This window comes from Hyla sarda, chromosome 7 (assembly GCF_029499605.1).
Source record: "Hyla sarda isolate aHylSar1 chromosome 7, aHylSar1.hap1, whole genome shotgun sequence".
NCBI classification, from domain to species: Eukaryota; Metazoa; Chordata; class Amphibia; order Anura; family Hylidae; genus Hyla; species Hyla sarda.
Genome location: NC_079195.1, coordinates 29,145,529 through 29,158,352, shown reverse-complemented (window position 1 = coordinate 29,158,352; position 12,824 = coordinate 29,145,529). Strand labels below are relative to the sequence as shown.

Genomic DNA, 12,824 nt, shown 5'->3' with positions numbered 1-12,824 from the left:
GGTGCTTCCAGCTGTTTCAAAACTACAATTCCCAGCATGCCCGGACAGCCATTGCTCGGTCATGCTGGGAGTTGTTGTTTTGCAACAGCTGGAGACACACTGTTGGAGACCACTGTGCTGGTGTGAACACAGCCTAGAAGTCTTGGATTTGAGTCTGCAGTTTACATACGACAGATCTTATGAATTATTACGGCTCTAGTATTTTTATATCTCTTTCTTGTTCCAGGTAGGAAAAACCTACGAATTACTAAATTGCGACCAACATAAAAACATCCTGGTGAAGAACGGGAGAGACCCCGGGGAGGTGCGTCCGGACATCACACATCAGGTACGTTATCATTGGCTCAACCCCTTAAAGGGGTACTCCACCCCTAGACATCTTATCCCCTATAGGGGATAAGATGACTGATCGAAAGGATAGGGGATAAGATGTCTGATCGCGGGGGGGCCCACTGCTGGGGATCCCCGCAGTATAGCATGCGGCACCCACCTGTTTCTTGTCCGGAAGCGCTGGAGGGTCTGGGTCGCGACCACGGGAACGGAAGTCCGTGACGTCATGACTCCGCCCCTGTGTGACGTCATGCCCCATCCCCTCAATGCAAGTCTATGGGAGGGGGCGTGATTTGTGGTTTTTGATTTTTTTTGGGGTGATAATACAGGGCTTTTATTGGGAAAGGGGCATTTTTTTTTTTTTACGTTTCATACTTTTATTGAAGAACTTTTTATTTTATTTTTTCCAGGTTATACAATGCGCAATACATTTGTACTGCAGCAAAGTATGACCCGATCATCTGCACACAGTACAGTCTGCAATCCAGCCTCTGGCAAGATGTCACAGGCTTCCGTAGCAAGCAGACAGGAGGTCATGATCTGACCTCCTGCTGCCATAGCAACCAACGGCGACCCGCGACCATATCGCGGTGCCGCCGTTGGTGAACAGGAGAGCGCTGCCCTGTCAACACCATAGATGACGAGATCAGGATTGATCATGGCATCTAGGGGGTTAATGCTGCCGGGACTGGCGGCTCTGGTAGCTGCGGCGGGACTCCGGCTGTGATTAGCAGCTGGCTCCCGTTGCCGATCTCCTGCGATGCCCACGGCAGTGCCGGAGAGCGCTATGGCGTATGCATACGTCCAATTGCGCGAACGTATCGGATGCTTGGACGTATGCATACGTCCTATAGCGGGAAGGGGTTAAAGGGGATCTCCGCTCTTGAGGGATTTTCTCTGCTCCCGTTAGGACAGTAATTCCCAACCTGCAGAAAACTACAACTCCCATCATGCCCAGACAGACAGTCCTTGGTGTGTCTGCACTTGGTGGAGTGCTGCAGTCTCTTTATAGGAACAGCGCCATATATTTGGTACTGCACATAGCTCAGTCCCATTCACATGAGCTGCAGTACCCAGCAAAGACGCTACAAAATGTACAGCTCTGTGTCTGATGTAACACTGATGTTTGGCATTTAACCCTTTAGATGCAGTGATCAGTGTCAGTTACAGCATCTAAAACTGAAATTATGTGTTCCGGTGGGTTCATGGGACTGATTGGGACCTCTGCTCCACAGTGCGGTGGCCTTAAAGGGGCTCTGTCAGATACAATAACTTTTGATATGTTATAAAGCATGCAAAAACAATGGGGGAGATTTATCAAAACCTGTCCAGAGGAAAAGTTGCTGAGTTGCCCATAGCAACCAATCAGATCGTTCTTTTAATTTTCAGAGGCCTTTTCAAAAATGAAAGAAGTGATCTGATTGGTTGCTATGGGCAACTCAGCAACTTTTCCTCTGGACAGGTTTTGATAAATCTCCCCCAATATGTTTTGAAATTGCTTTCATCAGAAATTTTTCAGTATTTCATACTGAAAAAGCCAGTCAAAAAACTGGCCACTAGGGGTCCTCATGCCTCCTGGGACACATACCAGTCCTGCAGCGTCCAGTGGTCATTGACATGTCATGGACACCATGAGTGATTGACAGGGACAGGGCTGCAGGCAAGTCCAGAGCTGCTGTGAGTCAGAGCAGAGGGAGGGGGAGGAGTCATCACAGTGAGGAGAAGAGAGGGACACGCCCCATGCCTCTGCATGGACAGAAACCTCACTGAGCAAATGATGGCAAGTAAATAAAGGTAATTCTGAGAGAATTGTAGGTTGCAGACACCTAAAAATTAGATGTACGTGATCAGGATGAGATATTGAGCAACATAGAACAGTTTTTCTTTTTTGGGTTTGGGGATCTGACACCTTAATCAGTTAAAATGGTGGCCGAGGGCTTTTGCTTTCGTCAGATCCATCGCCTAAGGCAGACTGTACAAGTAGGTTGCCGAAAGTGCTGATCAGTGCTAAACTATGGCCTAACACTGAACAGTTCACTTGTAAATAATAAAAAAAAAAAAAAAAATACATTTAATATATAAGCTCCTCCTCTAATAAAAATTCCCATTTTCAAATAAAAGAAATGTAAGAAAAACAACAACATATTCTTATCACCACTTGTGACATTTTCCGAACAATAAAAATATAAATGAAACCAAAGGAAATGTCTAACGTAAATGTAAAAAAAATATTGCTGATGTTTGGTCACTTCATATACCAGAAAACAAACAAGTAAAGAAAGTCCTATCAAAACAAAAATGGTGGCGATAAAAACTACCGATTTCAGCACAAATCGGTTTCACGACCGGTGTGCCTCCAGCTGTTGCAAACTACAACTCTCAGCAGTCACCGTACACCATGCACCGTACATGCTGGGAGTTGTAGTTTTGCAACAGCTGGAGGCACACTGGTTGTGAAACACTGAGTTAGGTCACAAACTCAGTGATACATAACCAGTGTGCCTACAGTTGTTGCAAAACTGCAACTCTCAGCAGTCACCGACAGCCAACGGGCATGCTGGGAGTTGTAGTTATGCAACAGCTGGATGTCCCCCCCAATGTGAACGTACAGGGTACACTCACATGGGCGGAGGATTACAGTAAGTATCTGGCTGCAAATTTGAGCTGCCGCAAACTTTCTGCTGCAGCTCAAATTGCCAGCGAGAAACTACTGTGAACCCCCCGCCCGTGTGACTGTACCCTAAAAACACTACACTACACTACCACAAAAAAATAAAATAAAAAGTAAAAAACACTACATATACACATACCCCTACACAGCCCCCCTCCCCTCCCCAATAAAAATGAAAAACGTCTGGTACGCCACTGTTTCCAGAACGGAGCCTCCAGCTGTTGCAAAACAACTCCCAGTATTGTCGGACAGCCGTTGACTGTCCAGGCATGCTGGGAGTTTTGCAACAGCTGGAGGCACCCTGTTTGGGAATCACTGGCGTAGAATACCCCTATGTCCACCCCTATGCAATCCCTAATTTAGGCCTCAAATGCGCATGGCGCTCTCACTTTGGAGCCCTGTCGTATTTCAAGGCAACAGTTTAGGGTCACATATGGGGTATCGCCGTACTCGGGAGAAATTGTGTTACAAATTTTGAGGGGTATTTTCTGCTTTTACCCTTTTTAAAAATGTAAAATTTTTGGGAAAACAAGCATTTTAGGTAAAAAAAAAATAAATGTTTTTACATATGCAAAAGTCGTGAAACACCTGTGGGGTATAAAGGTTCACTTAACCCCTTGTTACGTTCCCCGAGGGGTCTATTTTCCAAAATGGTATGCCATGTGGGGTTTTTTTGCTATCCTGGCACCATAGGGGCTTCCTAAATGCGGCATGCCCCCAGAGCAAAATTTGCGTTCAAAAAGCCAAATGTGACTCCTTTTCTTCTGAGACCTGTAGTGCGCCAGCAGAGCACTTTTCACCCCCATATGGGGTGTTTTCTGAATCGGAAGAAATTGGGCTTCAAATTTTTAGGGGTATTTTCTGCTATTACCCTTTTTAAAAATAAAAATTTTTTGGGAAAACAAGCATTTTAGGTAAAAATTTTTTTTTTTTTTTTTTACATTTGCAAAAGTCGTGAAACACCTGTGGGGTATTAAGGTTCACTTTATCCCATGTTACATTCCCCGAGGGGTCTAGTTTCCAAAATGGTATGCCATGTGGTTTTTTTTTTGCTGTTCTGGCACCATAAGGGCTTCCTAAAGGTAACATGCCCCCCAAAAACCATTTCAGAAAAACGTACTCTCCAAAATCCCCTTGTCGCTCCTTCGCTTTTGAGCCCTCTACTGCGCCCGCCGAACACTTTACATAGACATATGAGGTATGTGCTTACTCGAGAGAAATTGGGCTACAAATACAAGTAAAAATTTTGTCCTTTTACCCCTTGTAAAAATTCAAAAATTGGGTCTACAAGAACATGTGAGTGTAAAAAATTAAGATTGTGAATTTTCTCCTTCACTTTGCTGCTATTCCTGTGAAACACCTAAAGGGTTAATACACTGACTGAATGTCATTTTGAATACTTTGGGGGGTGTAGTTTTTATAATGGGGTCATTTATGGGGTATTTCTAATATGAAGACCCTTCAAATCCACTTCAAACCTGAACTGGTCCCTGAAAAATACTGAGTTTGAAAATTTTGTGAAAAATCGGAAAATTGCTGCTGACCGTTGAAGCCCTCTGGTGTCTTCCAAAAGTAAAAACTTGTCAATTTTATGATGCAAACATAAAGTAGACATATTGTATATGTGAACAAAAAAAAAATGTATTCGTAATATCCATTTTCCTTACAAGCAGAAAGCTTCAAAGTTAGAAAAATGCTAAATTTTCAAATTTTTCATCAAATTTACGGATTTTTCACCAAGAAAGGATGCAAGTATCGACAAAAATTTACCACTATGTTAAAGTAGAATATGTCACGAAAAAACAATCTCGGAATCAGATTGATAAGTAAAAGCATCCCAGAGTTATTAATGTTTAAAGTGACAGTGGTCAGATGTGCAAAAAACGCTCCGGTCCTTAAGGCCAAAATGGGCTCCGTCCTGAAGGGGTTAAGTAATAAAAGATATAAATTGAGTGTCATTGTAATCACATTGACCTACAGAATAAAGAGAGCGTGTCAGTTTTACTGTAAGTACACTGCGTAAAAAATAAATAAAAGTTGGAAAATCGCGGGAATTTTTGAGTACACAAATAATTTTTTTGGTTTTTGTTTTACCATAGATTTAGTGGTAAAATTGGGTCTGTAGGTGGAAAAATAAGAGCTATTAGATGAGGAGGAATTAAAGGGGTACTCCCGTGTTAAACATATTTGTAAATCACTTCTATTAAAAAATCTTAATCCTTCCAGTACTTTTTAGAAGCTGTATACTAAAGAGAAATCCAAAAACGAAATGCATTTCCTCTGATGTCATGACCACACTGCTCTCTACTGACCTCTGCTGTCCATTTCAGGAACTGTCCAGAGGAAAATCCCCATAGCAAACATATGCTGCTATGGACAGCAGAGGTCAGCAGAGAGCACTGTGGTCATGACATCAGAGGAAATGCATTTATTTTTTTGATTTCTCTTTAGTATACAGCCCCTAAAAAAGTACTGGAAGGATTAAAGGGGTACTCCGGTGAAAAACCTTTTTTTTTTTTTTTTTTTTTTTTTTAATCAACTGGTACTTCTATTAAAAAAAATCTTAATCCTTCCTGTACTTATTAGCTGCTGAATACTACAGTGGAAATTATTTTTCGTTTGAAACACAGAGCTCTCTGCTGACATCATGAGCACAGTGATCTCTGCTGACATCTCTGTCCATTTTAGGAAGTGTCCAGAGTAAAAGGAAATCCCCATTGCAAACATATGCTGTTCTGGACAGTTCCTAAAATGGACAGAGATGTCAGCAGAGAGCACTGTGTTTCAAAAAGAAAATAATTTCCGCTGTAGTATTCAGCAGCTAATAAGTACAGGAAGGATTAAGATTTTTTAATAGAAGCAATTTACAAATCTGTTTAACTTTCTGGCACCAGTTGATTTAAAAAAAAAAAAAAAAAAAATATTTTTTTCACCGGAGTACCCCTTTAAAAACTTATAGGAGATAAGTTTCAGATTGCGTGGGGGGGGGGGGGGGGTTACGACCGCTGGGGCCCCCTGCGATCTGTACGGGGCCCCGGCTCGCTGGCCAGATAACGGGTGTCGACCACCGCCCAAATAGGTGGCCGGAACGTGCCCTTAATACAGCGCCATGGCGAAGCCGGAGATTGCCGAAGGAAGCGCTCCAGCTCTGCCATAGAGTTGTATTGAGGGGGCGAGTCAGCCGCTGCTTCGTGCGGTGGTTAACACGCCCCCTTCCCGCGAGCTGCCGGGGCTCTGTACAGGAGATCGCAGGGGGCCCCAGCAGTCGGACCCCCCGCTATCTGAAACTTATCCCCTATCCTTAGCATAGGGGATACGTTTTTCAGCACTGGATATCTCCTTTAACAAAAAAATTCTAAATAGAAAATGTGTCAGCTCTGTAAGGGTAGGGTTATCAAAATCCGGCCAGAGGAAAAGTTGCTGAGTTGCCCATAGCAACCAATCAGATCGCTTCTTTCATTTTTCAGAGGCCTTTAGGCCTCTGAAAAATGAGAGAAGCGATCTGATTGGTTGCTATGGGCCACTCAGCAACTTTAGGCCTCTGAAAAATGAAAGAAGCGATCTGATTGGTTGCTATGGGCCACTCAGCAACTTTAGGCCTCTGAAAAATGAAAGAAGCGATCTGATTGGTTGCTATGGGCAACTCAGCAACTTTAGGCCTCTGAAAAATGAAAGAAGCAATCTGATTGGTTGCTATGGGCAACTCAGCAACTTTAGGCCTCTGAAAAATGAAAGAAGCGATCTGATTGGTTGCTATGGGCCACTCAGCAACTTTAGGCCTCTGAAAAATGAAAGAAGCGATCTGATTGGTTGCTATGGGCCACTCAGCAACTTTAGGCCTCTGAAAAATGAAAGAAGCGATCTGATTGGTTGCTATGGGCAACTCAGCAACTTTAGGCCTCTGAAAAATGAAAGAAGCGATCTGATTGGTTGCTATGGGCAACTCGGCAACTTTAGGCCTCTGAAAAATGAAAGAAGCCATCTGATTGGTTGCTATGGGCTACTCAGCAACTTAGGGTGGGTTCACATCACGGTTTGTCCCCGCGACTTCCGTGTACGGTTTCATGTTTGAACCTGTATGCAACCGTATTGGAAAACGTATCCATAGGCAATGCATTGGAAACCGTATGCAGCCTGATGCGTCCGGTTGCGTGCGGTTTGTTAGTAATACGTTTTTTTGTTTTTTTTTTCCCCTACTCAAAACCGTGTTCTACCATGGTTTTTGGTCCAGGGGAAAAACCGTATTGTAACCGTATATGGTTCTTGTACAGTGGAAGTCAATGAGAACCGTTTCAATCCGGTTTTCCTTATACGGTTTTTAACTTTGCACATGCGCATTGCGATTCTAAAGTCACACCCACCGAACAATTAAAACTTTATTTATTAAAGAACAAAAATCTTAAAACCAGATTTGATGTCATTGTTTAAAAACCTTTTATGGGTTCTTTTTAAGCACACGGTTACATATAATTTGGTCCGGTTTTGAGGAATATGGTTTTTACTAAAAACCTGATAGAAAACCTTGATGTGAACCCACCCTAGGGGTTTTCCAGGATTAGTAAAAACCATAGCTGATTTCTTCCAACAACAGGGTCAGGTTTGGTCAGGGGTTGTGTGTGGTTTTACAACTCGGCATTGTTCAATTCAATCGAACTAAGGCTGGGTTCACACTACGTTTTGCAATATAGTTCCCATATCAGGTTATTGATTAAAAAATAAATAAAATTCCTCAAAACCTGACTAAACTATATCAAAACGTGTGTACAAATTTTAATCCGTATACGGTTGCATCAGTTTTTTTAAGAAATTCTGAGAAAAAAAACTGTGCAGAGTCAAAAACCGGATGGAACCGTACGCACATACGGTTCTCATTGACTCCGATGTTTAAAAAACATATACGTTTAAATATGGTTTTTCACCCGGTTCAAAAACCGTGGTAGACTACGGTTTTGGGTACGGGGAAAAAAAAACTGACAAAACTGTACAGGATGCAAAACGGATACAACCGGATGCATCTTTTGGCATACGGTATTCAATACGGTTCAGTACGGTTTTCAAATTGAAAACATACCGTATATACTCGATTTTTCGTGCTCAAAACGCCCCCCTCGGCTTATACTCGAGTGAACTCTCTGCCTGTCAATCCTTTCTCAGTGGTCTTCAACCTACGGACCTCCAGATGTTGCAAAACTACAACTCCCAGCATGCCCGGACAGCCATCGGCTGTCCGGGCATGCTGGGAGTTTTAGTTTTGAAACCTCTGGAGGTCCGCAGGTTGAAGACCACTGTGGCCTTCGTCATCATCCAGACCCCCCCCCCCCCCTTTAGTTTTCTACTCACCTCCCCTCGGTGGGAAGGAAGGGTGAGCTGGTCTGGGCCATCTATGCTGCAGGGACCGTCCGGTGGGGAGGGTTAGTCGTAACGGGCTGTCCATTTTCACCGGGGTGGCCCTCTTCTCCGGGCCTGCCCCGGACTAGTGACGTTGCCTTGACGACGACTCACAGGGACACTCATGAACGTCCCTGTGCGTTGTCGTCAAGACAACGTCACTAGTCCGGGGCAAGCACGGAGAAGAGGGCCCCCCCGGTGAAAGTGGACAGCCCGGAACGACTAACCCTCCCCACTGGACGGTCCCTGCAGCATAGATGGCCCGGACCAGCTCACCCTTCCTTCCCACCTAGGGGATGTGAGTAGAAAACGAAAGGGGGGGTCTGGATGATGACAAAGGCCACAGTGGTCTTCAACCTGCGGACCTCCAGAGGATTCAAAACTACAACTCCCAGCATGCCCGGACAGCTGATGGCTGAAGGGATTGACAGGCGGTGATGATGAAAGGGGGGGGGGGGGAAGGGGAATGACGGGGGTCCGGATGATGACAGGGGGGGCGATGATGTATTTCCCACGCTAGGCTTATAGTCAAGTTAATAACTTTTCCTGAGTTTTTGGGGTGAAATTAGGGGCCTCTGCTTATATTCGGGTCGGCTTATACTCGCGTATATACGGTATATGGGAACTGTATTGCAATAAACGTGGTGTGAACCCAGCCTAAGCAACACCACCCCACACAACCTGAGGACAGGTGTGGCGCTGTTTTTGGAAGAAAGTATCAGTTTTTCTAATTCTGGATAACCATTTTAGGGCCAGTTTTAGACACCCATAATATGTCCCAACTCAATATATTATTGTTATTACTGTTGTTCTCTGCAGAGTCTACTGATGTTATTGGACAGTCCTCTGAATCGGGCCGGACTGTTACAGGTCTATATCCACACACAGCGGAACGTCCTCATAGAGGTCAACCCCCAGACCCGCATACCCCGAACCTTTCCCCGATTCTGTGGCCTGATGGGTAAGGAGCTGCTCTTCTGATCTTATGTGTATTCCAATCACAGTCTAGTCTACACCAGTGTTTCCCAACCAAGGTGCCTCCAGCTGTTGCGAAACTACAACTCCCAGCATGGCTGGCTCTCCAGTGTGTGAATTTATCACCCGTTTTAAAAGAGATCTGCTTGTTGTTCTTATTTACATCCTATGATGATGTTTCCCAACCAGTGTGCCTCCAGCTGTTGCAAAACTACAACTCCCAGCATGCCCGGCTGGAGTTGTAGTTTTGCAATAGCTGGAGGCACACTGGTTGGGAAACTCTGCTCTACACCCTCATTCCCGCTTGTTCACATGAGGCGTATTTGTTGTGGATTTTTCACTTACAGTCTTTATTCTTCTGTCTTTTCTAGTACAACTTCTTCATAAGTTAAGTGTCAGAGCCGCCGACGGACCCCAGAAACTCTTAAAGGTAAGAGCACCCCCACTTGCATTGAGGGGAGGGGCTATGACGTCACGAGCTCCCGACTCCAGCGTTTGAAACGGTTTGTTCCAAACGCTGAGCAGCGGAGTACCCCTTTTACCTAATATTAGGTAATTAACCAGCTACATTTCAATTTATTCATTTTAATATCAATCAAACACTAGTTTGTTTACACTTTAAAGGGGTACTACCGTGCTGACCCCCGCGATCTCCCACGCAGCACCCCGCTCTCATCAGGCCCCGAAGCGAGCATCCGCTCCGGGTCTGATGACTGTCAATCACGGGGCCGGAGTATCGTGATGTCACGGCTCCTCCCCCATGTGATTTCACGCTCCGCCCCCTCAATGTAAGTCTACGGCAGGGGGCGAGAACGCTGTCATAGACTTTCATTGAGGGGGCGGAGCGTGACGTGACACGGGGGTGGAGCTGTGACATCACGATCACCGACCCCGTCATCAGACCCCCAGCGGCGGGACCCCGCACCATCAGGCAGCTTATCCCCTCTCCTTTAGATAGGGGATAAGCTGTCAGCACGGTAGTACCCCTTTAAGGTGTGAAAACTTTTTATTTCGAGTATTTAAAACCTATTGATAAAACTTTATTAACCCTTTGTAGGAGGAATAGAAGAAGACAGCAATTTTTCATATAATTTATTATTTTTTTTTTTATCTTTATGGTGTTCTTACTGCAAGTCAGTAAGATTAAAGGGGTTATCCAGGAAAAAAACTTTTTTTTATATATCAACTGGCTCCAGAAAGTTAAACAGATTTGTAAATCACTTCTATTAAAAAAATCTTAATCCTTTCAGTACTTATGAGCTTCTGAAGTTAAGGTTGTTCTTTTCTGTCTAAGTGCTCTCTGATGACACCTGTCTCGGGAAATGCCCAGTTTAGAAGAGGTTTGCTATGGGGATTTGCTTCTAAACTGGGCGTTTCCCGAGACAGGTGTCATCAGAGAGCACTTAGACAGAAAAGAACAACCTTAACTTCAGAAGCTCATAAGTACTGAAAGGATTAAGATTTTTTAATAGAAGGGATTTACAAATCTGTTTAACTTTCTGGAGCCAGTTGAGAGAGAGATATATATATATTTATAAAATATATTAAAAAAAAGTTTCCTCCTGGATAACCCCTTTAAATAGAGCAGGTTTATAAGAAGATGGGGAACCACCAAGCGTGCGCACATTAGCCCTGATTTACTAAGTGCAGTGTATTTTTTTTTTATTATTTAAGCCTGACTAAAATTTGCATAATACATTGAAATCCTTTTTTCCGCAGTTAGTAAAGCAGCCTGTCTTTTTACAAACAACTTTTGACATATCCTAGAAACATGTCAAAAGTTTTGATTGGTCGGGGTCTGACCCTGACAGATTGCTAGAATGAGAAGCAACATGGCTGAGCGTACTGACCAAGACAATCCTATAGACCAGTGGTCTTCAACCTGCGGACCTCCAGATGTTGCAAAACTACAACTCCCAGCATGCCCAGACAGCCGTTGGCTGTCTGGGCATGCTGGGAGTTGTAGTTTTGCAACATCTGGAGGTCCTCAGGTTGGAGACCACTGCTATAGACTTACATTGTAAGTTTGTCATGGGCCACAGAGTCGGGGATAACACGTATAGCGCTCTCTTCTCTTGGCTTGTTCTAGCGATCCGTTGGGGCCTGAACAATCGGACCCCCACCTATCAAAACTTTCCACTTTTAAAAGTTTACATGTTAAAACTGTAAAAGGAAAAAACAGTGGTGAAGGATGTAATGACAAAGGGAGCCCTGTGCCTCTTTGTAACCATGTGGTTGCTATTAAATGTGGCATCTAATCTTTTAACCCCTTAACCTGTTCAGGACCCATGACGTATGCATACGTCTTCACACCCTGGGTCTTAAGGACCCATGACGTATGCATACGTCATGGCGTTTTCCGGTCTCTGCCGCTCGCCGGGCAGAGATCGGAACTGGATGCCTGCTGAAATCCTTCAGCAGGCATCCAGGGCAAACGCCGAGGGGGGCCATGTAGGCCCCCCATGTCGGCGATCGCCGCAAATCGCAAGGGAAATCGCCCTTGCGATCTGCGGCGATACCGGGCTGATCGGGTCTCTGGGACCCGACCGCCCGGTAATTTCGCATGATCCCGGCTGTCACAGACAGCCAGGACCATGCTGGAGTATCGGAGCGAGGTGGCAAGCCGGCCACCTCCTCCGATCCCCTGCGATCTGTCGGTTAGTTAACCGACCAATCGCAGGAGGGGGGGCGGTTACTTCCTCCCGTCCTGCCCGGCCCCTGAAAGTCCGGAGAGGACGGGAGGAAGACCGGAGGACGCGGCGGGGGACGGGGGAGTGCTGGGGACCGGCCCCGGTACTTACCTCGTCCCTGAAGACCCGGATCCCGGCGATGAAGACGGCGGCGGCGGCGACAGGTGAGTAGATCTTCAGCCGCGGTCGGGCCCTTTACAGCAATGCACGTCGCCGTAAAGCGACATGCATTGCTGTAATAGGACCCTGTAAACTACAACTCCCAGCATGCCCAGACAGCCCTTGGCGTCTGGGCATGCTGGGAGTTGCAGTTTTGCAACATCTGGAGGTCCACAGTTTGGAGACCACTGTGCCCTTCCAGATGTTGCAAAACTACACATCCTCAGCATGCCCTTACTGTCCAGGCATGCTGGGAGTTGTAGTTCTGTAACATCTGGCCCTTCAGATGTTGCAGAACTACAACTCCCAGCATGCCTGGACAGTTTTGGCATACTGGGAGTTGTAGTTTTGCAACATCTGGAAGGGCACAGATTGGGAACCACTGTATCAGTGGTCTGCAAACTGTAGTCCTCCAGATGTTGCAAAACTACAACTCCAAGCATGCTGGGAGTTGTAGTTCGGCAACATCTGGCTCTAAAGATGTTGCCGAACTACTACTCCCAGCATGCCTGAGAATGTTTGGGAGTTGTGGTTTTGCAACAGCTGGAGGCACACTGGTTGGGAAACATTGTTTCCTAATTCAGTGTTTCCCAACCCGTGTGCCTCCAGCT

At 45.3% G+C, this 12,824-nt stretch overlaps 1 protein-coding gene across 2 annotated transcripts in view; it reads left to right on the top strand.

Moving 5' to 3' along the window:
* The window catches only part of EMG1 (EMG1 N1-specific pseudouridine methyltransferase), a 31,853-nt gene that overhangs the window by 509 nt on the left and 18,520 nt on the right, over positions 1–12,824 (top strand). For both annotated transcript variants that reach the window (XM_056529217.1, XM_056529216.1), the window contains exons 2-4: positions 227–328; positions 9,209–9,350; positions 9,736–9,794. In XM_056529217.1, the coding sequence (XP_056385192.1) occupies positions 227–328; positions 9,209–9,350; positions 9,736–9,794 (303 nt within the window). The remainder of the gene's footprint in view (positions 1–226; positions 329–9,208; positions 9,351–9,735; positions 9,795–12,824) is intronic.